Here is a 27,526-nt window from a genome sequence, read left to right as displayed (position 1 = left end):
AAAGGCACATTGGATACACTGATGCCAGTCATTATACGATGGTGTTTTGGACACAATGAAGGATTAGCATCAAGGCCATAACACGTCGCTAAAGCTGACAATTCTAATGTCTCAACACTGATACATTGGATACTCTGTGATATCAGTTATTACACAATTGCACCTTGAATGCACTGTCAGTCATTATAGGATGGTATTTTGAAAACAATGTGATGTTCATTAATATACAATGATGCCTCCTACACACTGTGATGTAATTATTACACATTAATATTTTGAATAAGGTGTTGTGTCAATCATTATACATTGCAATTGCTGCCTTGAATAACCGTAATGTAAGTTATTACACAATTGTACTTTGAATATACGCTTGTGTCAATTATTACACACTGGTACTGATACACTGAGAGATTTTTCTAGAATTATACCTTGAATACACAATGGTGTCAAATATTGAACACTGGGATGTACCCTGGGAACACTGTGGTATCAACTATAACACTGACACACTGGATGTATCATGATACCTTAGACCGCCTCCGTGGTCTAGTGGTAGAGAGTCCGCCCGGAGAGCGGAAGGTCCGCGGTTCGATCCCGGGCCGCGTCATACCAAAAGACGTTAAAAGATGGTACTTGTTGTTACCCTGTCTGGCGCTCGGCATTGAGGGGCTAAAACAAGGACTGGTCGGCTCGGAGTCAGTATACTGTGTCTGAGTGGGGCATTCGTGTTAAACTGCGGCATGGTATCTCAGCTAGCACTATAAATCGGCATCAGTCCTGACTAGTACAAGCAGCCACACAAACACACGTGCATGCACGTCGCTAAATAAGTGCAATAAACCTCGACGCGATGTTAAACCCAATTTCACCTCATCTCACCTCACTGATATACCTTAAATACACGGTGGTGTCAATCATACCTTGGTCACACTGTGGTTCCAATCATACCTTTGATACACTGTAGTTTCAAGCATACCTCGGATACACTGTGGTGTCAGTCATACTTTAGATACACTGTAGTTTCAATCATACTTCTGATACACTGTGGTTTCAAGCATACATGTACCTCAGATACACCGTGATGTCAAGCATACCTCACGTAAGCTGTAATGTCAAGCATACCTCTGATACACTGTGATGTCAAAAATACCTCGGATACACTGTGATGTCAAGCATACCTTCAATACACTGTGATGTCAAGGGTACCACGGATACACTGTGATGTCAAGCAAACCTTGGATACACTGTGATGTCAAGCATACCTCGGATACATTGTGATGTCAAGCATACCTTGGATACACTGTGATGTCCAGCATCCCTTGGATACAATGTGATGTCAAGCATACCTTGGATACACTGTGATGTCAAGAATACCTCAGATACACGGTGATGTCAAGCAAAACTTTGGATACACTGTGATGTCAAGCATACCTAGGATACACTGTGGTGACAAGCATACCCTGGATACACTGTGGTGTCAAGCATACCCTGGATACCCTGTAATATCAAGCGTACCTCGGATACCCTGTGATGTCAAGCATACCTAGGATACACTGTGGTGACAAGCATACCCTGGATACACGGTGATGTCAAGCATACCTTGGATACACTGTGATGTCAAGCGTACCTCGGATACACTATGGTGTCAAGTATTACTCGGATACACTGTGATGTCTAGCAAAAATCGGATACACTGTGATGTCAAGCGTACCTTAAATACACTTAGGTGTCAAGCATACTTCGTTACACGGTGATATCAAGCATTCCTTGCGTACATTGTAATGTCAAGCATACCTTGAAGACACTGTGATGTCGAGCATACCTCGGATACAGCGTGATGTCAAGCATACCCCAGATACATTGTGGTGTAAAGCATACCTTGGATACAGTGTGATGTCAAGCATAACTAACATACAGTGTGATGTGAAGTGTACCTCAGAGACACTGTGGTGTCAAGCATTACTCGGATACACTGTGATGTCTAGCATACCTCGGATACACTGTGATGTCAAACATACCTCGGATACCCTTTGGTGTCAAGCGTACCTTGAATACACTGTGGTATCAAAAATACTTCGGTACACTGTGATATCAAGCATAACTTGGGTACACTGTGATGTCAGGCATACCTTGGATACAGCGTGATGTCAAGCATACCCAAGTCAATTGCGGTGTACAGCATACCTTGGATACAGTGTGATGTCAAGCATACCTCACATACACTGTGATGTCAAGCATACCTCGGATACACTGTGGTGTCAAGCATACATCGGATACACTGTGATGTCAAGCATACCTTGGGTACACTGTGATGTCAAGCATACCTTGGATACACTGTGATGTCAAGCATACCTCGGATACACTGTGATGCCAAGCATACATCGGATACACTGTGATGTCAAGCATACCTTGGGTACACTGTGATGTCAAGCATACCTCACATACACTGTGATGTCAAGCATACCTCACATACACTGTGATGTCAAGCATACATCAGATACACTGTGATGTCAATCGTACCTCGAGTACACTGTGATGTCAAGCTTACCTTGGATACACAGTGGGGTCAAACAGACCTTGGATACACTGTGATGTCAAGCATACCTTGGGTACACTGTGATGTCAAGCATACCTCACATACACTGTGATGTCAAGCATACCTCACATACACTGTGATGTCAAGCATACCTCACATACACTGTGATGTCAATCGTACCTCGAGTACACTGTGATGTCAAGCTTGCCTTGGATACCCTTTGGGGTCAAACAGACCTTGGATACCCTGTGATGTCAAACAGATCTCGGATGCACTATGATGTCAAGTGTACCTTGCGTACAATGTGATGTCAAGCTCACCTTTGAATACACTGTGATGTCAAGCATACATCGGGTACACTGTGATGTCAAGCATACCTCGGATACACTGTGATGTCAAGCATACCTCGGATACACTATGATTTCAAGTGTACCTTGGGTACACTGTGATGTCAAGCATACCTTGGATACACTGTGATGTCAAGCGTACCTCGGATACACTGTGGTGTCAAGCATTACTCGGATACACTGTGATGTCTAGCATACCTTGGATACACTGTGATATCAAGCAGACCTTGGGTACACTGTGATCTCTAGCCCTGGGTACACTGTGGTATCAAGCAGACTTTGGGTACACTGTGATCTCAAGCCCTGGATACACTGTGATGTCAAGCATACCTTGGGTACACTGTGATCTCAAGCCTTGGATACACTGGTGTCAAGTATTACACACTGATAGATATATACACTGTGGTTTCAAACATACCTCGGATATACTGTGGTGTCAAGCATACCTTGGGGACACCTTGGTGTCACGAATTACACACTGATACCCATATGCACTGTGGTGTCAATTATTGCACAGTGGTATCTTGAATACTCTGTGGATATACCGTGAAGCCAATTATTACCCTCTGATCCTTAGGATACATGATAGTAGTATATAGATTCATTGTAATATCTTTAACTACATGATTACATCGCGGATGCCTTGTGGCGCTGTTGTTTTTTCACGCTGCAGACCGGAATATTCATGTAATATGACAGCGCCCTCTACATTATTTAGTCTTGGCCAGACAACCCAGGGAGGGTAATACGATCAACGTCTCAGGACCTCAGGATACGACATTACGCCACGATGATAACGAAGTCATTGAACCTGAGTCGACTTTAACTCACCAATTCCCTTTTTGCACAATTATTATTCAAGAACATGCGACCTTTGTCTGATTCAGTGGAGTTTATTTCTGTGGGTTTTCTTTTTTAATCACACTTTAAAGCGATTTCAAGAACAATACTCCAGGCGACACTGTGGACTTACTGTTTGTAGCCCAATTCATCAACGAAGGTTGTTGGAGTTGCTTGATTTCTTTCAATGACACAAAGTATAGTCTTCTTACGTTGTGCACGCCCAGCGGTTCTTGGAGGAGATGCAACACGTCTTCCAAAACATTGGTATCATTTAGCCTCCGTCCTGTCTACACTGAACAACATAAATTCCTGTGACAATGAATAAGATTTAATGCAAAGGTTTTTTTACCAAATCTGAAACAATTTCGGTTTGCAACAGATAAAAGACTCTGTAAGTGTTCAAATGGTTTAATTTGCCATACTGACTTTCGAAAATGCGTGATTTCATAAAAAAAAGACCGAACAGGCCAAAATGTAAATTTACAAATCAATAGCGTGTGTGTCCACCTTTCGTTGCGAGGCAAGCAACACATCTTCGTATCATGAAAATAATTGTGCAAGTGCTTGAACACAACTCGTTCAAACATTTTCCCGGTAAAGCAAACCAAAGATATTTGGTCTATAAATGCGGCATTACATGAGCTAGTTTCTATTGGCTAAGACAGGTACGCTTTCTCAATGAAATATAAAAAAACCTTAAAGATGCTACTATATGTTTCAAAACTTTATAATTTGTGTGATATAGGCCAGACGCTTTTTTCCTAGGGAGATAATTTATTATATCACGCATATCATATTTGTCTATTCTCAGTGTGATAAATATTTCAGCTTTTTCACATTTGGCAACCTCGTCTTTCTTCCATCAGCATCTGCTCGGGATGGAGTACTCGTATTTAACTGCTTAGTTTCATCTACAGGAGAACACGGATATAAACGGATACAACGAACTGTTAAAAAATCCCTGATGTTTCACATATATATTATCATATAAAAGGGGGTTCGGGTGGCAGAGTCGTCTGAGGCGCCGCGATTCGCTGTGCAGAGTTGCGTCCCTTGGGCACGCCAGAAACCTATGATTATGGGTTCGAATCCCGGTTCGCCCCGATTATGTTTCTAGGTTTGTCAGCACCATACCCGTGCTCGTGGGTTTCACCGAAGTGGTAAACGTCTGAGACCTGCATCACTTCGGGCTTTCCTCCCACATTAAGCTGACACGCCGTGATATAACTGGAATACTGTTAAAAGCGGCGTTAAACCCAACTCACTCACTCACTATCATATACAGGTTACGTACATTACAATCTCTAACGGATATAGCGAACTGATATCTGATCACCGACAAGGCCCTTCTACCACTAATTAGTGACGTGTGTAGCGAACTGAGAAATCTCACTCCGTGTCAAGTGTCACTGACAATTGGCTGTACGCAATCAGCGACAAATCAAAAAAATCCCACGATTGGATCAAAATGTTTTGAGGTTGTATCATTGGGTATTTTTTAGCTGCGTCATCGGTAGATGAGGTAGGAAACGTGTATAAACTTGTATGTGTATGAGCGTCACCGGTAGATAAGGTAGGAAACGCGTATAAACTTGTATGTGTATGAGCGTCACCGGTAGATGAGGTAGGAAACGCGTATAAACTTGTATGTGTATGAGCGTCACCGGTAGATGAGGTAGGAAACGCGTATAAACTTGTATGTGTATGAGCGTCACCGGTAGATGAGGTAGGAAACGCGTATAAACTTGTATGTGTATGAGCGTCACCGGTAGATGAGGTAGGAAACGCGTATAAACTTGTATGTGTATGAGCGTCACCGGTAGATGAGGTAGGAAACGCGTATAAACTTGTATGTGTATGAGCGTCACCGGTAGATGAGGTAGGAAACGCGTATAAACTTGTATGTGTATGAGCGTCACCGGTAGATGAGGTAGGAAACGCGTATAAACTTGTATGTGTATGAGCGTCACCGGTAGATGAGGTAGGAAACGCGTATAAACTTGTATGTGTATGAGCGTCACCGGTAGATGAGGTAGGAAACGCGTATAAACTTGTATGTGTATGAGCGTCACCGGTAGATGAGGTAGGAAACGCGTATAAACTTGTATGTGTATGAGCGTCACCGGTAGATGAGGTAGGATTCGCGTATAAACTTGTATGTGTATGAGCGTCACCGGTAGATGAGGTAGGAAACGCGTATAAACTTGTATGTGTATGTGAATTGTGTTTTGCTTTAGCCAAGAGGGAAAACGTATATAACGAACACCGTATATAACGAACACATTTATCCGGTCCCTTGCAATTAGTTATAGGCGAGGTGAGGTGAAATGGGGTTTAACGTCGCGTCCAAGATTATCTCACTTATATAGCGACGTGCATGTACGTGTGTGTGGCTGCTTGTACTAGTCCGGACTGATGCCGATATATAGTGCTAGCTCACTGAGGTACCATGCCGCAGTTTAACATGAATACCCCACTCAGACACAGTATACTGACTCCGAACCGACCAGTCCTTGTTTTAGCCCCTTAATGCCGAGCGCCAGACAGGGTAACAACAAGTACCATCTGCATACACGTCGCTTTATAAGTGCAATAATCTTGGACGCGACGTTAAACCCCTTTTTTATCCTTACCATCGAATAAGAAGATTAATTTTCTGAGTATAGCTGTTACTCTATGACAAAACTTTTGATAGTGTAATATAACATTTCCTTTGCATAATATTTCAGATTATTTGCTGTTTCAATGTAAATGATGATATGGTTTATAAAACTGTTTTCACTGACATGTAGAAACTAAGTAAATCAATCACTCCAGAATCCTTAAATATCTTCACCTTCAGTTATCGGATCTAGTAAAGAGTTTAATTGTTGTTTGTGTAGGCTCAACAAATTGCGTTAAAATTTCCTGTCTCAGAGACCTTTCATCAATATCTCCGACAATTACGAACTTACATGTAAGTAATTTCGAGTGCATAATCAATACTTTCCTCCAGGTAATTACAGAAAAGATATTCTTATCATGTTCAGGTTTGTTCACGACGCTACACAAATAATTACTCTTGACGGGGTCAATACACAAGGACCCGAGGACCCGACCCCTGAGGTTGGTTGGTTGGTTGGTTTGGTGTTTAACGGCGCACTCAGCAATATTCCAGCTATATGACGGCAGTCTGTAAATAATCGAGTCTGGACCAGACAATCCAGTGATTGATATCATGAGCATCGACCCACGCAATTGGGATCGATGACATGCATCAACCAAGTCAGCGAGCCTGACCACCCGATCCCGTTAGTCGCCTTTTACGACAAGCATAGTCGCCTTTTACGGCAAGCACGGGTTGCTGAAGATCTATTCTACCCCGGAATCATCACGGGTCCCGACACCTGAGAAGAAGGTTCTTTCTTCGCAAACTGTCATCGTCTAGTTCGTTTCCGAAATTTACTTTAAAGTTTGTGTAGTCTTAATAGTGTCCTCTGTTTCATAACAGTAACTAACCGTGAAATTTTCGCATCAGACACCATCTTGTTTTCTAGCAGACGAGTTAATATTCATCACGTGACAGGTCAATACTGATTATGTGACAAATCAATATTCGAGGTCAGTGTCAGTCACTTGTTATGGGGTCTACTTTAAAATGTATTGTTTGACACGTGATACGGATTGACCAATGGAATTGTAAGATTCTTAATAAAGTTAAAACAAATGCTATCAATGATTTTCGTTGCAGTGAGTGAGTATGGTTTTACGCCGCTTTTAGCAATATTCCAGCAATAACACAGCGGGTCATGATAATTATACACGGTCAAATTTCATAAAACGTAAATATTAACTGACTCTAATACTGAGGAAAATTGTGGATGTTTGGATTTACATAAAACTGTCATTGTAAGTAGACACTTCTTATCAAATTTATGGCACATTATCAGCAGGTGATATTCATCTTCAATAAGATCCTGATAGCTCTGATAACACAGTTTATTTATCTGTATATGATTTGAGTTTTAAAAAGCTTAAGGTAATTACATTTACCGGAAGTTACGCAATAGATTGCTTTTTTAAAAAGTCATATCCTTAAGGGTTTGTCTCATGGAGTCCCACGTTATCTGAGTAAGGATAGGAACTACGTCTTTATTACAATTAGGAGCTTGAGTCAGTTGATGGTTGAGGTTGCCACGTCTCCATGAAGACGATGAATAACTTAATTGAGAGGCATTTAGAAGTTGGAGTACTAAGTGAGAATAAGATATTTGGATGGTCCTAAATGAAATAAAGAAGTAGGTCATCTGAAAGTTGATATTTTATCTGAATTTTCTAGTGCACAATGTTCATTCAATACATACGTATATCCACATTCATTTTACAAACGTTTTACATTATCAACACAATTTTAAGCTCCTTGACTTCCACATGACAAAATCATTTTATCACATTTTCTTGGCAATCTATCACACGGAATGTTTAGGCCAATATTTAAGTGATCTTGTGTACTGGAACACCTATAAAGGTACACGCCCACATTCGCCATAGCCCATAAGATTTAAAGAACATTGTTTTACACCAAGACATGTTTTACATGGATAAAAGTGTACCAATTCAATTGCTCTGGACTCATTGGAGCCCTATATCTCCGAGCCCTATAAAAGTAAAGGCCATATTTTAACATCAAGTATTTTGAAAGAGAACGATCACTTATGTTTATTTTTGATTCTGTGACTTCCTAGTAAATGTTTCTCAACCCACTTTGCTGCATTATTGGGACGCAGGTTCAAGGATAACGTCCTTCAAAATGAAGTAGGTAGGTGACAGTTTCTAATTGTTTTCCATCGAAAGACCATTTTTCATTCGCCGAAAGTTGGGAACACGATAATCTTTCTCTTATCCATTTTAAAATTCAGTTTTCACTCCTCACAGTATAATTGACTGATAAAATGTTGTAAACCTTGTATAGTACTTGAAAACAAAACAATATCTTCTTCAAAGAGAAGCATGACTATCTTTATTGTTTCATGGTGTTGTCAAATTCCACTTTTACATTTACCTTTGATTTGTTCCGCCAACTCATTTATGAAAAGAATAAATAGAAAGGGACTTACAACACAACCCTGTCGCACACCGACATGACAAATAAACACATCAAAGTAAACACGGTTATTTTTAACACAAGATTTTACATCTTTAAAAATATTAACAGTTTTCCATTTTATTACATATATTTAGGAACAAAATAATAACCATATTGTGTTTCTACATATAGAATCGAATTCCTTTGAAATATCTACCTTTTGTTTTAATATGCTTTATTATGGTAATATTCTGAAGTATAAACATGTTATCATCAATGTTACCGATTTCTAAACCCAGCTTGCTCTTCAACAATTGTGTCTGAAGAGTTGGGCCTTAATGTCAAACATTTATCAATAACTGAAATATTTTGATAAATTTTCTTGCACTGCAATACCTATGTAATTATTCACGCCATTAATAGATCCTTTCTTAGGAAGAGGAACAATAAAGCCGAGTGTCCAATCTTTTAGGAAAGGTTGATATTTCTAAAATAGTGTTTAATAATTCAAGATGCGGTAATATTGCCCCAAGAGCATAGTAAAAAATCCGATATCGACCAATCCATACCTGGACATCAATATCTCCGACAGTCACTAACTTAGATGTAATATCGAGCACATAATCAATATTGTCCTCGCCGGTTCAAGAAATTGTTTTCTTATCACACTCTGGTCTGTACACAACACCAACGATTAATGTTTTCCCTTGTATTTTTTTTAGGCCCGATCCAATTTGCAAGTGTACATGCTTTGTTTTGACCGACATTAAAAGATACGAAATAGTCGATTATTGTTTTCAAGTTGTAGATAGATAGTTAATTAATTCATACAAAACTGTGAGGGCACAGACCCATGGTGTACAGCATTTAGGAAGCGGTTGTATTTACATAAACTAAATTTTAATTGACATGGCGTGATAAATATACATGGGCACATTTCGTATAACATAAACTTGTTGTTTGTTGTTTAACGCCCCACTCACTAATATTCCAGCTATATCACGGCTGTGTGTAGATAATCGAGTCTGGACCAGGAAATCCAGTGATTAACGTCATGAACATCAATCCAAGCAAATGGGATCAATGACATGCATTAACCGAGTCAGCGAGCCTTACCACCCGATCTCGTAAGTCGCTTTTAACGGCAAGCATGGGTTGCTGAAGACCTATTCTACCCAAGATCTTCACGGGTAAATGTTAACTGACGATATTAGAAAGACATTAGTGGATATCTGGATTTACATAAAACTGTCTTATACTTCTTAGATTATCATATTGATGGTTATATTACATATTTAAGTCACTTCTTGAGGTCGATATTACTTCATGTTGTCACATTATATAAGATTTGGACAATTAGAAAACATTTTTAGGGGCTGCTCGTATTTCGTGCATTCTTTAATTAGACCATCGCAGATGCCATAATTGGTTTTCTCATTGATGCACGTTTGACAAAAATTGGAGACTGCATACATATTACATCTCCTATATGACCTTGGGGGATATTTCTAATATCTGATTGAATGACATAAAGGTCTAGGTCAATCAGTATGAACTTATGGGCTTTGATGTGCCGAAAATGGAAAATAATAATTTTGGCTAAACTTGTATTTGCTTGGTTTAATATCAGTGTTGAGGTAAGGGTGAATGTTACTGGTGACGTTAGGGTTAATGTTCGAGTTCGAGTGTTAGGAGTTTATATAGTTTCCTCATAATGCTTTGTACGTGTGTGATGTAATAGTAATTTGTTTCACAAAATCAAAGACAATTGTATGATACTAGACTGGTGAGGGTGAATTGTTTAGGGTTAGGGTTAGGGTTAGGGTTAGGGTTAGGGTTAGGGTAAGGGTTAGAGTTAGAGTTAGGGTCAGGGTTAAGGTTAGGGTTAGGGTTAGAGTTAGAGTTACGATTAGGGTTAGGGTTAGGGTAAGGGTTAGGGTTAGAGTTAGAGTTAGGGTCAGGGTTAAGGTTAGGGTTAGGGTTAGGGTTAGAGTTACGATTAGGGTTAGGGTTAGGGTTAGGGTTAGGGTTAGGGTTAGAGTTAGGGTAAGGGTAAGGGTTAGGGTTAGAGTTAGGGTAAGGGTAAGGGTAAGGGTAAGGGTTAGGGTTAGGGTTAGGTAAGGGTTAGGGTTAGAGTTAGGGTAAGGGTAAGGGTAAGGGTTAGGGTTAGAGTTAGGGTAAGGGTAAGGGTTAGGGTTAGGGTTAGGGTTAGGGTTACCCTTATGCAGGTGTAATGTAGTAGTAGCATTATCTCCATGTCGAAGATAAAGGTTCAATACTTTAAATTTATTGTGGCATTAATGGACATGCTGGTGTAGGGCCTTCTTCTTTTTTACAAGTGCAAATTCATTTCTAGTTAGTTACGTGTTTAATATCAGTCAGGCCATGTATTTCTTTACATTATACAAAAACTAATTCAATGATTTGAATGCGGACAGGACTGGCTGGTTAGTTGGTAGTTGTTACTGCTGGCTAAACATCCAGGAAGCATGCTGTGAACCTTGCTTGCATCCCCATGTATCTGTTATGTATCCTTGGTGGCAGGTTCATAAATGTTGTGGTTACTCCGTTGAAGGTTTCGCGGGGCAGGAGTTTATGTTTACACATAATAACGAGCTAGAGATACAGATAAGACATTATTTTTCATGCATCAGAAATCGATGGTACCCCATCCACCCAATTCCCTAGAAAACAATGCAATGATGGAGCTATTGAAAAATATAAATCGATTCTAAAGCTCATTCTCGATATCACGTCAAGCAGGCATTGGTCAAATATCTCTTCACTTGTGAAGATGAATGTTGTATGCATGTCATCAGTATTGGCATCACTTTCTGTGGGGTTGTCGTTGCAAGGGCCTTTCGACAAATTCACACACCTGTGCTATGGAGGCTTCTACAAAGTCAAACATGCACATACTTACATCAGTTGTGTGAATTTGTGCTGGTTTTCCAAACGATGTAAGGCTATAAGCTGGCTCGGGAAATCCAGGGAATGTCGGCTTCATGACACAACACTCACCGATCCATCTCAGGCCATGACAGATCCCCGATGTATCAGTGCAGAGGTACACACATCAGAGATGGTAGGTAGTTTGGCGTTGTTATGGAAGGATGCATGAGGCTACAATAATCTGTATAACTTGTAGGTAGGATGGGAGAAAGGCATTGTAGGTTACCTGAAGATAGTATGGTGGTATGGTAGACATGGCGGTAGGTAGGATGGGAGAGCTATACATTGTAGGCTACCTGAAGATGGTATGGTGATATGGAAGACAAGAAGGTAGGTAGGATGGGAGAGCTATACATTGTAGGCTACCTGAAGATGGTATGGTGATATGGAAGACAAGAAGGTAGGTAGGATGGGAGAGCTATACATTGTAGGTTACCTGAAGATATTATGGTAATATGGAAGACAAGAAGGTAGGTAAGATGGGAAACCCACGAGCATGGGTATGGAGCTGACAAACCTAGAAACATAATCGGAGCGAACCGGGATTCGAACCCACAATCATGGGTTTCTGGCGTGCCCAAGGGACGCAACTCTGCACAGCGAATCGCGGCGCCTTAGACGACTGGGCCACCCGTGCCCCCTGGTAGAGAAGAAGGTAGATATGATGGCAGAGATAGATATTCAGGTTACCTGAAGATAGTATGGTGATGTGGTAGAGAAGAAGGTAGGTAGGATGGGAGAGATAGACATTGTAAGTTACATGAAGATACTATGGTGATATGGTAGACAAGAAGGTAGGTAGGATGGGAGAGATAGACATTGTAGGTTACCTGAAGATAGTATGGTGATATGGTAGACAAGAAGGTAGGTAGGATGGGAGAGATAGACATTGTAGGTTACCTGAAGATAGTATGGTGATATGGTAGACAAGAAGGTAGGTAGGATGGGAGAGATAGACATTGTAAGTTACATGAAGATACTATGGTGATATGGTAGACAAGAAGGTAGGTAGGATGGGAGAGATAGACATTGTAGGTTCCCCGAAGATAGTATGGTGATATGGTAGACATGAAGGTACGTATGATGGGAGAGATGGACATTGTAGGTTACCTGGAGAGTATGGTGATGTGGTTGACAAGAAGGTAGGTAGGATGAGAGAGATAGAGACTGTAGGTTACCTGAAGATAGTATGGTGATATGGTAGACAGGAAGGTAGATAGGATGGGAGAGATAGACATCGCAGGTTACCTGAAGATAGTATGGTGATATGGTAGACAAGAAGGTAGGTAGGATGGGAGAGATAGACATTGTAGGTTACCTGGAGAGTATGGTGATGTGGTTGACAAGAAGGTAGGAAGGATGGGAGAGATAGAGACTGTAGGTTACCTGAAGAAAGCATGGTGATATGGTAGACAAGAAGGTAGGAAGGATGGGAGAGATAGACACTGCAGGTTACCTGAAGATATTATGGTGATATGGTAGACAGGAAGGTAGATAGGATGGGAGAGATAGACATCGCAGGTTACCTGAAGATAGTATGGTGATATGGTAGACAAGAAGGTAGGTAGGATGGGAGAGATAGACACTGCAGGTTACCTGAAGATATTATGGTGATATGGTAGACAGGAAGGTAGATAGGATGGGAGAGATAGACATCGCAGGTTACCTGAAGATAGTATGGTGATATGGTAGACAAGAAGGTAGGTAGGATGGGAGAGATAGACACTGCAGGTTACCTGAAGATGTTATGGTGATATGGAAGACAAGAAGGTAGATAGGATGGGAGAGATAGACACTGTAGGTTACCTAAAGATGGTATGGTGATGTGGTAGACAAGAAGGTAGATAGGATGGGAGAGATAGACATTGTAGGTTACCTAAAGATAGTATGGTGATGTGGTAGACAAGAAGGTAGGTAGGATGGGAGAGATAGACATTGTAGGTTACCTGAAGATAGTATGGTGATATCGTAGACAAGAAGGTACGTAGGATAGGAGAGATGGACATTTTATGTTATCTGAAGATATTATGGTGATGTGGTAGACAAGTAGGTAGGTAGGATGGGAGGAATAGACATTGTAGGTTACCTGAAGATAGTATGGTGATGTGGTAGACGAGTAGGTAGGTAGGATGGGAGAGATAGACATTGTAGGTTACCTGAAGATATTATGGTGATATGGTAGACAAGTAGGTAGGTAGGATGGGAGAGATAGACATTGTAGGTTACCTGAAGATAGTATGGTGATGTGGTAGACAAGTAGGTAGGTAGGATGGGAGAGATGGACATTGTAGGTTACCTGAAGATATTATGGTGATATGGTAGACAAGTAGGTAGGTAGGATGGGAGAGATAGACATTGTAGGTTACCTGAAGATAGTATGGTGATATGGTAGACAAGTAGGTAGGTAGGATAGGAGAGATGGACATTTTATGTTATCTGAAGATATTATGGTGATATGGAAGGCAAGAAGGTAGGTAGGATGGGAGGAATAGACATTTTATGTTATCTGAAGATATTATGGTGATATGGTAGACAAGAAGGTAGATAGGATGGGAGAGATAGACATTGTAGGTTTCCTGAAGATAGTATGGTGATATGGTAGACAAGAAGGTAGGTAGGATGGGAGAGATAGACATTGTAGGTTACCTGAAGATAGTATGGTGATATGGTAGACAAGAAGGTAGATAGGATGGGAGAGATAGACATTGTAGGTTACCTGAAGAAAGCATGGTGATATGGTAGACAAGAAGGTAGATAGGATTGGAGAGATAGACACTGTAGGTTACCTGAAGATAGTATGGTGATATGGTAGACGTGAAGGTACGTAGGATGGGAATGACAGACACTGTAGGTTACCTGAAGATAGTATGGTGATATGGTAGACAAGAAGCTAGATAGGATGGGAGAGATAAACACTGTTGTTAACCTAAAGATAGCATGGTGGTATGGTAGACAAGAAGGTAGATAAGATTGTCGAGGGGAAGACACATCAAGCATAGTAGAAAGATAGAAACAAGGGAGTGAGTGAGTTGGGTTTAACGCCGCTTTTAACAGTATTCAAGTTATATCGCAGCGTGTCAGCTTAATGTGTGAGGAAAGCCCGAAGTGATGCAGGTCTCAGACGTTTACCACTTCGGTGAAACCCACGAGCACGGGTATGATGCTGACAAACCTAGAAACATAATCGGGGCGAACCTGGATTCGAACACAATCATAGGTATCTGGCGTGCCCAAGGGACGCAACTCTGCACAGCGAAACGCGGCGCCTTAGACGACTGGGCCACCCGTGCCCCAAGATAGATACTAGATGATAACGTAAGGTGGACAGAAGAGCGGTAGAAACTTCAAGTAAGGTGAGCTTTGTGGTGTGAAAGGATGCATAAGACGAGGTGAGATTAGGTTTAATGTAAGTCAATGTGCATTTGATTCACTCCAGAGTGAGTGAGGATTTAGTATGGTTTTACGCCGCTTTTAGCAATATTCCAGCAATATCACGGCGGGGAACACCAGAAATGGGCTTCGCTCCAAAGGTAACTATGATACACTAACCCGTCTTCTGACCCTGAATCAACCCACGGGGGGGAGGAGTCATCGAACGATGCCCACACATTGTAAGGTCCGATAGTATCACGTGGTGAAACAGTGGAATTCCCACTACAACATTGACTTGATTAACGTATCTCTGACAACGTGTTGAATCTACGATCCATGATATATTTTAGCCTCGTTTTGGCATAAAGTAGTGCTCTAATAGTTAAATAGAGCTGAGAAAGGGCTGCGCAGTACAATTATTATTCGGAGACGGTAGGTACCATGGTACCATGGATCCATACAACCGTATGCTGATCCCTGAACTATGTACATCTCTCCATTAAGGATCCATGCAACCGTATGCTGACCCCTGAACTATATACATCTCTCCATTAAGGATCCATTCAACCGTATGCTGACCCCTGAACTATATACATCTCTCCATTAAGGATCCATGCAACCGTATGCTGACCCCTGAACTATATACATCTCTCCATTAAGGATCCATGCAACCGTATGCTGACCCCTTAACTATATACATCTCTCCATTAAGGATCCATGCAACCGTATGCTGACCCCTGAACTATGTACATCTCTCCATTAAGGATCCATGCAACCGTATGCTGATCCCTGAACTATATACATCTCTCCATTAAGGATCCATGCAACCGTATGCTGACCCCTTAACTATATACATCTCTCCATTAAGGATCCATACAACCGTATGCTGACCCCTGAACTATATACATCTCTCCATTAAGGATCCATGCAACCGTATGCTGACCCCTGAACTATATACATCTCTCCATTAAGGATCCATACAACCGTATGCTGACCCCTAAACTATATACATCTCTCCATTAAGGATCCATACAACCGTATGCTGACCCCTGAACTATATACATTTCTCCATTAAGGATCCAGGCAACCAAACATTTTTCTCGTAATTTTACGTTGTATGATTTTGAAAAAGGACAACACATCATTTGGGGAATATGATATGATCCTAATACATATTTCTCTGTTAGGGTCCGAGTCATCCGTGTACAGGGCGTCCTTGTCCTGTCACCCATGTCTGTGCTCCAGTTGAAACAGCTTCAAGCCATGTCTGCCTCCCTCTAGAAGGTAATCATCACAACTATCAGGCCACCCTTTACATTTATTTCAATTACATGTAACCAAACTATATATCACAAAGGCGCGTGGTACACAAACAAATTGTTTGTTTGTTGTTTAACACCGCACTCAGAAAAATGAAAGCTATATGACGGCGATCTGTAGATAATCGAGTCTGGTCCAAACAATCCAGTGATTGACATCATGAGCATCGTTGGTTGGTTGGTTGGTTGTTTGTTTGTTTAACGCCGCACTCAGCAATATTCCAGCTATATGACGTCGGTCTGGAAATAATCGAGTCTGTTCCAAATAATCCAGTGATTGACATCATGAGCATCGATTCACGCAATTGGGCTACGATGACATGCATCAACCAAGTCAGCGAGTCTGACCACCCGATCCCTTTAGTCGCATCTTACGATAGGCATAGTCGACTTTTACGGCAAGCATGGGTTGCTGAAGACCCATTCTACCCCGGATCTTCACGGGTCTTATGTTCACATAAGATACAGTCGAAATCCCAATTATATATTCAGATTTAGATAAAACTAAACAGTTAAAACACGAATCTGTTATCCGTAGCAGATGTTAATGGAAGTAAGGCCAGGTTATCAAATGTGAAAACATGCATACAGCTAAAACATTCATCACATCTTCATGGGTGGAGACAAGCATGGGTTGATGAAGACCTATTCTACCCCAGATCTTCATGGGTGGCGACAAGCATGGGTTGATGAAGACCTATTCTACCCCAGATCTTCACTGGTGGAGACAAGCATGGGTTGATGAAGACATATTCTACCCCGGATTTTCACGGGTGGAGACAAGCATGGGTTGAATGAGACCTATTCTACCCCGGATCTTCACGGGCGGAGACAAGCATGGGTTGATGAAGACCTATTCTACCCCGGATCTTCATGGGTGGAGACAAGCATGGGTTGATAAAGACCTATTCTACCCCGGATTTTCACAAGTGGAGACAAGCATGGGTTGTTGAAGACCTATTCTACCCGGGATCTTCAGGGGTGGAGACAAGCATGGGTTGATGAAGACCTATTCTACCCCGATTCATGGGTGAAGACAAGCATAGGTTGATAAAGACCTATCCTACCCCTGACCTTCACGGGTGGAGACAAGAATGGGTTGATGAAGACCTATTCTACTCCGGATCTTCACGGGTGGAGACACGCATAGGTTGATAAAGACCTATTCTACCCCAATTCAGAGGTGGAGACAAGCATGGGTTGATGAAGACATATTCTACCCCGGATCTTCACGGGTGGAGAGAAGCATAGGTTGATGAAGACCTATTCTACCCCAGATCTTCACGGGTGGAGACAAGCATGGGTTGATGAAGACCTATTCTACCCCGGATCTTCACGGGTGGAGACAAGCATGGGTTGATGAAGACCTATTCTACCCCGGATCTTCACGGGTGGAGACAAGCATAGGTTGATGAAGACCTAATCTACCCCAGATCTTCACGGGTGGAGACAAGCATGGGTTGATGAAGACCCTACCTACTATCTTAACTGCAGATACTACCATAATCAATAACAGTATTCAATAAATGTAATCAATAACAGTAATCAATAAATTTAACCAATAACAGAAATCAATAAAACAAACAACAAAGCTTGTGTTATGGCGATGGTTACATCCACGTTGACGCGATATTCATCTAATGAATCTGATATTGATTGATGGAGAAAATACACATGTAAATGCTAAGGGTGCTGTCATGGTTACGCAGCCCACGCTAGCGAAAAACTTATAACCTCATAACTGTCCAAATAGCGTATGCACAAGTGCAAACTCGTGAGAAGTCAACTTACTTGGCAGACCGATTACATCAAGGCGCATTGACCAAGACGTTTGAGGATTTTTGAACACCAATATAAGAAAAACAATCGAAAGCATTAAGGCTTTACAAAGCATACTATTGACCTAGTCAGTACTAAATATGCAGCTTCCCTGATCTAAATACACAGAAGGTATTAAATCTCATAGATTTGTCAATGGCCACAGAGCCGAACTCGGTTTCGCGGACCTCGGCCCAAAACATCTGTTACGTGACCAAATTCTGTCTTCGCGTCTGACAGCAACTCAGGCCTTTAATTTAGCGTCGGGACGGACAGAAGGACAACCTGGTCTTCAGCTTGGGAGAATATCCCCGAGTCTATTTAGCAGCATATAGAGTTTGCACTTTAAGAACATGTCTCACATACAATACAGAACTGAGTGTTATCCAATGTCCGCCTTAAAGGTAAAAACCACAGGGAATTGAACATTTAACATATTTGAAACATAATAATACATTAGGACGTTGTATGAATTGTTTTACACCTGATATCATGAGATTGAAATCTAAATGAAAAGTACAAAAGTAATTAAGCACTGCAATCAATAAAACACAAAAAATGAGGCATGTGTATTGATATTTGTGACATTCATGTGTCTGAGATACTGATTTTAACAAGTGATATACAAACATTATTGTAATAAATCCAGTATCGACACAGAAACCGCGTCAACATGACAACAGCGATGACAGATTGAAATAGTATCAACAATGTTGAAAGTCCATGCGTGAATCACGACCGCCTCCCTTGATCCCTATGTAAAGGTACATACATCTAAGCGTATATTTAACATATATCTCAGTTTCTTCTACCACTACAGCTTTGGATGCCAACACTGCCACAACTGCAGCTTCTGCAACAGCAGCGATGATAACATCTTCTGCTATCACTGCTACGTCTGTGACGACTACAGCCCTGGATGTCACCACTGCTGCTGCCACCACTGCTACGTCTGTGACGACTACAGCCCTGGATGTCACCACTGCTGCTGCCACCACTGCTACGTCTGTGACGACTACAGACCTGGAAGTCACCACTGCTGCCACCACTGCTACTTCTGTGACGACTACAGCCCTGGAAGTCACCACTGCTGCCACCACTGCTACGTCTGTGACGACTACAGACCTGGAAGTCACCACTGCTGCCACCACTGCTACGTCTGTGACGACTACAGACCTGGAAGTCACCAATGCTGCCACCACTGCTACGTCTGTGACGACTACAGACCTGGAAGTCACCACTGCTGCCACCACTGCTACTTCTGTGACGACTACAGCCCTGGAAGTCACCACTGCTGCCACCACTGCTACGTCTGTGACGACTACAGCCCTGGAAGTCACCACTGCTGCCACCACTGCTACGTCTGTGACGACTACAGACCTGGAAGTCACCACTGCTGCCACCACTGCTACGTCTGTGACGACTACAGCCCTGGAAGTCACCAATGCTGCCACCACTGCTACGTCTGTGACGACTACAGACCTGGATGCAACCACAACGACAACTGCAGGCCCTGCTACTACCCCGCCTGCAGCTCCCACAATAATGACTGTTGCCACAACATCAGTGACTACTACAGATGCATCGTGTGAGCATGGTGGGTATCTCAACGCCACATGTGGGTAGTTAATGATTGTTGTTTTTCACTCCAATGCCCTGACAGGGTTTTACTCCTGCTCCTGCACATAGCCCAGTGTTGACTAAGTTCTCTCTGTCTTGCCATCTTCTGTTTGCTGCTGGGGGCACGGGTGGCCCAGTCGTCTAAGGTGCCGCGATTCGCTGGGCACGCCAGAAACCTATGATTGTGGGTTCGAATCCCGGTTCGCCCCGATTATGTTTCTAGGTTTGTCAGTACCATACTCGTGATCGTGGGTTTCACCGAAGTGGTAAACGTCTAAGATCTGCATCACTTCGGGCTTTCCTCCCACATGAAGCTGACACGCCGTGTTATGACTTGAATAATGTTAAAAGCGGCGTTAAACCCCAACTCACTAACTCACACTCTGCTACTCCACAACACAGCACTAGACATGTCTGATTGGATGAATGCATTAAAACATAGAGAATACTACACTACACTAAACAAAAGACTCAAATCAATCATTAATATGTGTGTAGGGTTTACATGATGTATATTATACAGGGCGTGCATTTCATTACAATTATTTTCGTGTAGATTCAGAGGGGGAACACGAGGACATGGTTGTCAGGCTTTGCATCTTGACATATTGCCTGTCTGGGGTTGTCAGGCTTTGCTTCTTGGATTATTGCCTGTCTGTGGTTGTCAGGCTCTGTGTCTTGGCTTATTGCCTGTCATGAGTTGTCAGGCTTTGCATCTTGGCTTATTACTTGTCTGGGGTTGTCAGGCTCTGTGTCTTGGCTTATTGCCTGTCATGGGTTGTCAGGCTTTGCATCTTGGCTTATTACTTGTCTGGGGTTGTCAGGCTCTGTGTCTTGGCTTATTGCCTGTCTGTGGTTGTCAGGCTCTGTGTCTTGGCTTATTGCCTGTCTGGGCTTGTCAGGCTATGTGTCTTGGCTTAGTGCCTGTCTGGGGTTGTCAGGCTCTGTGTCTTGGCTTATTGCCTGTCTGTGGTTGTCAGGCTCTGTGTCTTGGCTTAGTGCCTGTCTGGGGTTGTCAGGCTTTGCTTCTTGGATTATTGCCTGTCTGTGGTTGTCAGGCTCTGTGTCTTGGCTTATTGCCTGTCATGGGTTGACAGGCTTTGCATCTTGGCTTATTGCCTGTCATGGGTTGTCAGGCTTTGCATCTAGGCTTATTGCCTGTCTGGGGTTGTCAGGCTCTGTGTCTTGGCTTATTGCCTGTCTGGGGTTGTCAGGCTCTGTGTCTTGGCTTATTGCCTGTTTGGGGTTGTCAGGCTCTGTGTCTTGGCTTATTGCCTGTCTGTGGTTGTCAGGCTCTGTGTCTTGGCTTAGTGCCTGTCTGGGCTTGTCAGGCTCTGTGTCTTGGCTTAGTGCCTGTCTGGGGTTGTCAGGCTTTGTGTCTTGGCTTATTGCCTGTCTGGGCTTGTCAGGCTCTGTGTCTTGGCTTATTGCCTGTCTGGGCTTGTCAGGCTCTGTGTCTTGGCTTATTGCCTGTCTGGGGTTGTCAGGCTCTGTGTCTTGGCTTATTGCCTGTCTGGGGTTGTCAGGCTCTGTGTCTTGGCTTATTGCCTGTCATGGGTTGACAGGCTTTGCATCTTGGCTTATTGCCTGTCATGGGTTGTCATGCTTTGCATCTTGGCTTATTGCCTGTCTGGGCTTGTCAGGCTCTGTGTCTTGGCTTATTGCCTGTCTGGGTTTGTCAGGCTCTGTGTCTTGGCTTATTGCCTGTCTGGGGTTGTCAGGCTCTGTGTCTTGGCTTATTGCCTGTCTGGGGTTGTCAGGCCCTGTGTCTTGGCTTATTGCCTGTCTGTGGTTGTCAGGCTCTGTGTCTTGGCTTAGTGCCTGTCTGGGGTTGTCAGGCTCTGTGTCTTGGCTTATTGCCTGTCTGTGGTTGTCAGGCTCTGTGTCTTGGCTTAGTGCCTGTCTGGGCTTGTCAGGCTCTGTGTCTTGGCTTAGTGCCTGTCTGGGGTTGTCAGGCTTTGTGTCTTGGCTTATTGCCTGTCTGGGCTTGTCAGGCTCTGTGTCTTGGCTTATTGCCTGTCTGGGGTTGTCAGGCTCTGTGTCTTGGCTTATTGCCTGTCTGTGGTTGTCAGGCTCTGTGTCTTGGCTTATTGCCTGTCTGGGGTTGTCAGGCTCTGTGTCTTGGCTTATTGCCTGTCTGGGGTTGTCAGGCTCTGCGTCTTGGCTTATTGCTTGTCTGTGGTTGTCAGGCTCTGTGTCTTGGCTTATTGCCTGTCTGTGGTTGTCAGGCTCTGCGTCTTGGCTTATTGCCTGTCTGGGGTTGTCAGGCTCTGCGTCTTGGCTTATTGCCTGTCTGTGGTTGTCAGTCTCTGCGTCCTGGCTTATTGCCTGTCTGGGGTTGTCATGCTCTGTGTCTTGGCTTATTGCCTGTCTGTGGTTGTCAGGCTCTGCGTCTTGGCTTATTGCCTGTCTGGAGCTGTCAGCAGTCTCCTGAACGCAACCGAAACTAAGACATGCGTTCTTCAAAAGCTGAGCCGCTTGCCAGGCACGCAGACATGTTTGATGCATGTGATCGTAACCCATTCTTGGAGATCCATGATTATAACGCCAATCACTGGATTGTCTGGTCCAGACTCGATTATTCACGGACTGCCGCATATAGCTGCCACATTGCCCTGTGTGTGCAACAATAAACAAGAAACAAACAAAAACAGCTAATCTATGTTTTGCTAAGAAGTCCTGAACTACATCTGATGCTGATCTGGTTGCAGGTTTTGTGTATAAGGGATGCTACCTGGATGACATTGACAGAATGATCAACGACATCCACGACTTCCACGACTCCATGACGCATGAATGGTGCCTGACTCGATGCAGACAGGACAACTATGTTATTGCTGGACTTGAGGTAAGTAAACCACCAGCGTGAAATCCAATGGCTAAATGGTTCAAATAGAAATATACAACGTCACAAATATCCTCAGAGAGATTATTTGACACATCACTGTCAGAGGAAGCATCTTCAGTGCTTCAGTGGTTTGTATAACCCATGAATATACACGACAGCTTTGCAGTCTAGCCGCTATCTTTAACCAACAAAACAAAACAACTCAGTTCCAATGAGACGGAAATCAGCGAGTACAAAGATTAAATCCAACAAACAGCAATATTTTTTGTTCATCTTGCATCAAAGGGCGTTTTCAAAGTATCATGCACGGAGACGGTTTCAGTTATGAACGGACTCATTTCATTATTTGACTAATAACAGACAGACGTCACTCCTACACTGGCAATCACTCGTATGTATTCACGGGGGATAGCTGTGACGTAGCTGGTCTTTGGGACCGTTTTGCCTTGTTTGGGCGTGGTCCCGTTTGCTACGTCACAATGACCAAGATAGTGGGGGAATTAACTTGGTGGGGCTGATTACTCGGCTATCACCTTTAAACAGAGAGAAGGCTGCTAAGTCCCTTTAAGTCTTTATTCATGGCAGAGTGAAATTTTATATAGAGAGAGAAATTTAAACAATATTACGTTACAAGATAGATGCAGTCAATGACTTGTTACATTAAATACATAATTGACAACCATACATGAATTGATAATGACTGGTTGAAACTTTCTTAACAGGACTGTTCTAATAAATAAGGTACAAAAAACGAATTGTGAATACTGGGAGGTATTTCATGTTATTCTAGCTTCGACCTTTCATACAGGAACTGTTAACATTTACATTTACGGCATTCTAGAGTTACTCATGTATTTACATACAAATGTATTTAACATACTGTATAATTGCAATGCCGTAAATGCTTAACCAAATGATACGTTTGAGACGGTATTTACCCGATATTACCACAATGTACTCTTTCTCATGCTGGGGGCACGGGTGGCCCAGTCGTCTAAGGCGCCGCGATTCGCTGCGCAGAGTTGCGTCCCTTGGGCATGCCAGAAACCTATGATTGTGGGTTCGAATCCCGGTTCACCCCGATTATGTTTCTAGGTTTGTCAGCACCATACCCGTGCTCGTGGGTCTCACCGAAGTGGTAAACGTCTGAGACCTGCATCACTTCGGGCTTTTCTCCCACATTAAGCTGACACGATGCGATATAACTTGAATACTGTTAAAAGCGGCATTAAACCCAACTCACTCACTCACTAATATATGAACGCACATTTTCTTTCAGCTCAAAACACATTGCTTCTGTGGAAACTCCTATGACAACACGAAGTATACTGTCATGAGCGAAGGGGACTGCGACGATCCATGTAAGGGCGACAGCAGTCAGATGTGTGGTGGCTTCTTCAGACTCTCAGTGTTCCAGTGCACTTGACTCTCTTTGAGACATTTGGTTGTTGGTTGTTGTTGGTTTGTTGTTTTACGCCGCACATAATTAATCGCTGGATTGTCTTCATATGTGGAACTATGGTGTATATACAGACACCGCAGACACCAGTCGGTTTTGGTGACCTTGACCCCATGTTCAAGGTCACGGCAGGCAAATCTGCTTTTGGAGTTGGAAAACGGTGTTGCCGCGATATCTCAAGAACTAATCGCTGGATTGTCTTTATGTCTGGTTGGTTGGTTTGTTGTTTAACGCTGCACTCAGCAATATTCCAGCTATATGACGGCGGTCTGTAAAGAATCGAGTCTGGACCAGACAATCCAGTGATTAATATCATGAGCATCGATCCACACAATTGGGATCGATGACATGCATCAACCAAGTCAGCGAGCCTGACCACCCGATCCCGTTAGTCCGCTTTTACGACAAGCATAGTCACCTTTTACGGCAAGCATGGGTTGCTGAAGACCTATTCTACCCCGGAATCTTCACGGGTCCTTTGGGAACAATCATTCATGTCGTTGCTTTTTAGGCACGTTGATATAGTACGATTTGTTTTACGCCGCATTCAGCAATATTCCAGCTATATGACGGTGGTCTGTGTAAATAATCGAATCCTATTCTGTCAACTTACCAACAGACATTCACTTTTGTTTTAATTGTTGATATCACTTTCATTAAATGTAGTCAGTATCAATGTGCTGGTAACTGTTTTTACAAACGTGGATGGAATGATGAGTTTATTATCATGATCACAGGAGGATTTATATGGGATAAATAGAGGTTATCACGCGAGTGTGTTTGGGGATGGTAAATATCCTGCATTAGGAATAAACATTGTATTTAGCGAGCCTTGGCGAGCTAAATACATAGTGTTTATTCCTAGTACAGGATATTTACCATCCCGAAACACACAAGCGTGATAACCTCTTTATCATATAATGTCATTCTTTAATTCTGTGCTTCAAAATCGCTTTCCCTCTCTCACAAACATTACCGAAACATTGCGAGTTTTCCTGGAATGCGCGCATTAATATTTATTACGTCATAGGGTAAGTGATGTGTCAGTCGGACAGTGACAGAAACCAATATAGTTCCAACTGAAATCTGTTTCTTATACAGTGGCGAAGCAACATATACGCAAAACAACAATTGTTTTTAATTGCCTTTCGCGGCAATCCATCGGTCTGTCCGCTAGTGTAACTGCCCTTTGTCAAAGGGAAGCTTCTCTAACCCTAGTCAATGAGACGTCACGGCCACGGTCAGACGTTGTTGACAGTCGGTCGGTCCTGTCATAACGTTAAGAAGTGTAGTCAGATGTACACACAGCGACAAAACGAAACAAGGTAACAATTCAAACATATTACGGCCAAATCCAACTATTTTAATTTGTGGAGAAGGTTTCAAGCTGCAGATATGGTTAATGATCCCGTTTGGCTAGGCCTCGTGCCCTCGCAAAATTGTTTCGAAATTTATATCGCCAAAGTTGCCAAAACTTATAAAATGCCTTAGCTACGTCACAGTTAGACACTGATTCTCAGTTTATATGACTGTTCTTTTGATAATGATAGCAATTATCCCTGTAGTTTATCCATATTCCCGATGGTTAATTCTGTCTCGATCGCCGAATGACAAGGGCGACGCCATGTTTGTTTATAAACAGTAAAAGTAGTCCCTACTTGACCTTTGATATTTGCATCTCTATCCGCATATGACCCCAACGGATATCGTTTTTATCCGTTGGCTTTAACCTGCCGAGAAACCTACCCATTATATCATAAAACAATTAATGTGTCCTTGTAATGTGATTCATTAAGTCATCATCCTTACGATGTGATTCTTTCCTGATCACGGATATATAAACATTCACATGGGATTTTCATTAAAATATATATAATCGTTACTCAGCTTTTTATTCATATGCGTTTGGAAAAGGAGCGTTACCTCCAACACCATCTCACTGCCTGACGTAAACGAGTGAGTGATTGAGTGAGTATGGTTTTACGCCGCTTTTAGCAATATTCCAGCAATGTCACGGCGGGGGACACCAGAAATGGGCTTCACACATTGTACCCACGTCGGGAATCGAACCCGGGTCTTCGGCGTGACGAGTGAACGCTTTAACCACTAGGCTACCCGACCGCCAACTGACGTCAACGAAAGAGGTATCGATGACGGTATCGAGCTCAAATCATGATGAGCCATAATGTATCTACATTGCAGATCATACATATGTTTCATCTTATAATACATGTCTCATAAGTCATGACAGCTTCCAGCCCACAGCTTTAATACAAACCCCGGCGCACAAATATCCAAACATCTCGAGCAAGTCTATAGTTGTTCAGTAAATCTAGATTTTGTTACTCGTGAACACACTATCAGATATTAACCTTATTTATTATAGTGTATTCATTTCAGAGACTGTACAGTTTCTGTTTGATAATATTTTCTGATAATGGGGATCCAATTGAACAGATTTCTTAACATTTAGACATGAATGCCAAGCGAACACACGACGTTGTCACAACGTTGTGGAAAGGTTGTGTACTGGTAACATCGTTGTCACAACGTTATTATAACGTCAATGTGCAACGTCATTTCACAACGTTATAACAACGTTGCACATTCACGTTGTGAAAACGTTGTGCATTGGACATCACACAACATTTTGTAACTACGTTTCTGAAACGTCGGTGAAACGCTATGGAGTTTGCTTCTCGATAGTCATAAAGGAATAGAACTGCTTTATCAAAATAAACATGAATTTGTCAATTTGTCAGAATAGCAAGACAGAACTGCTGTACCTTTCTATATATTCGGCATTTAAATTTTCATCTCTTAATACTAAAATTCCCAGAACGTAATTGCGTATCTCTATGACAACGTTATTCCACAACGTAACAACAACGTTGCAATTTAACGTTGTCATAACGTTGTGCTTTGGACATTACAACACTGTTTGTAAATGATTTTAGGAAACCACTTGTAGATCTACCATCCCTTAGTTTGATTTTTTTTTTAAACAAATATATCTATTCACGAAGTTATCTGTCTACTAAATGTTGTGACAAGCAATATTACAGTTAAAAACAATTGGTGCCCATTTTGTGCGGCGTGGGAGCGACTGCCGAAAAGTTTAGCCTGTTGCCTCGTGAAGTGACAGCAGAATGACATCACATTGTCGGGGAAGATTTGTTGTCACCAGCCATCTTAGTTCAAGCTCACTCTGGATATATTACAACCAAGTGATTGTGCAGCAACTGGAACTGGACAGATGATCTGTGAATTCGGATGAGGTAAGTTATTTTTTCAAAAGCAGTCTCCGCTTGTTGATATGTTTCTGTACATGCAGATTGTCAAATGAT

General features: G+C 42.4%; 1 protein-coding gene across 1 annotated transcript in view; it reads left to right on the top strand.

Annotated features, from left to right (window-relative positions):
* The window catches only part of LOC124113553 (cell wall protein DAN4-like), a 35,273-nt gene extending 11,127 nt beyond the window's left edge, over positions 1 to 24,146 (top strand). Inside the window, exons 4-7 of the mRNA XM_048401863.1 lie at positions 16,303 to 16,399; positions 19,073 to 19,849; positions 22,584 to 22,720; positions 24,000 to 24,146. Of these exons, the coding sequence (XP_048257820.1) occupies positions 16,303 to 16,399; positions 19,073 to 19,849; positions 22,584 to 22,720; positions 24,000 to 24,146 (1,158 nt within the window). The remainder of the gene's footprint in view (positions 1 to 16,302; positions 16,400 to 19,072; positions 19,850 to 22,583; positions 22,721 to 23,999) is intronic.
* Positions 24,147 to 27,526: the final 3,380 nt, after the last annotated feature.

Source organism: Haliotis rufescens, unplaced genomic scaffold (genome assembly GCF_023055435.1).
Source record: "Haliotis rufescens isolate VD_foot unplaced genomic scaffold, xgHalRufe1.0.p SCAF_24, whole genome shotgun sequence".
Taxonomy (NCBI): domain Eukaryota; kingdom Metazoa; phylum Mollusca; class Gastropoda; order Lepetellida; family Haliotidae; genus Haliotis; species Haliotis rufescens.
The sequence above is the reverse complement of the archived record's forward strand: the minus strand, read 5'-3'. Positions and strand labels throughout refer to the sequence as shown.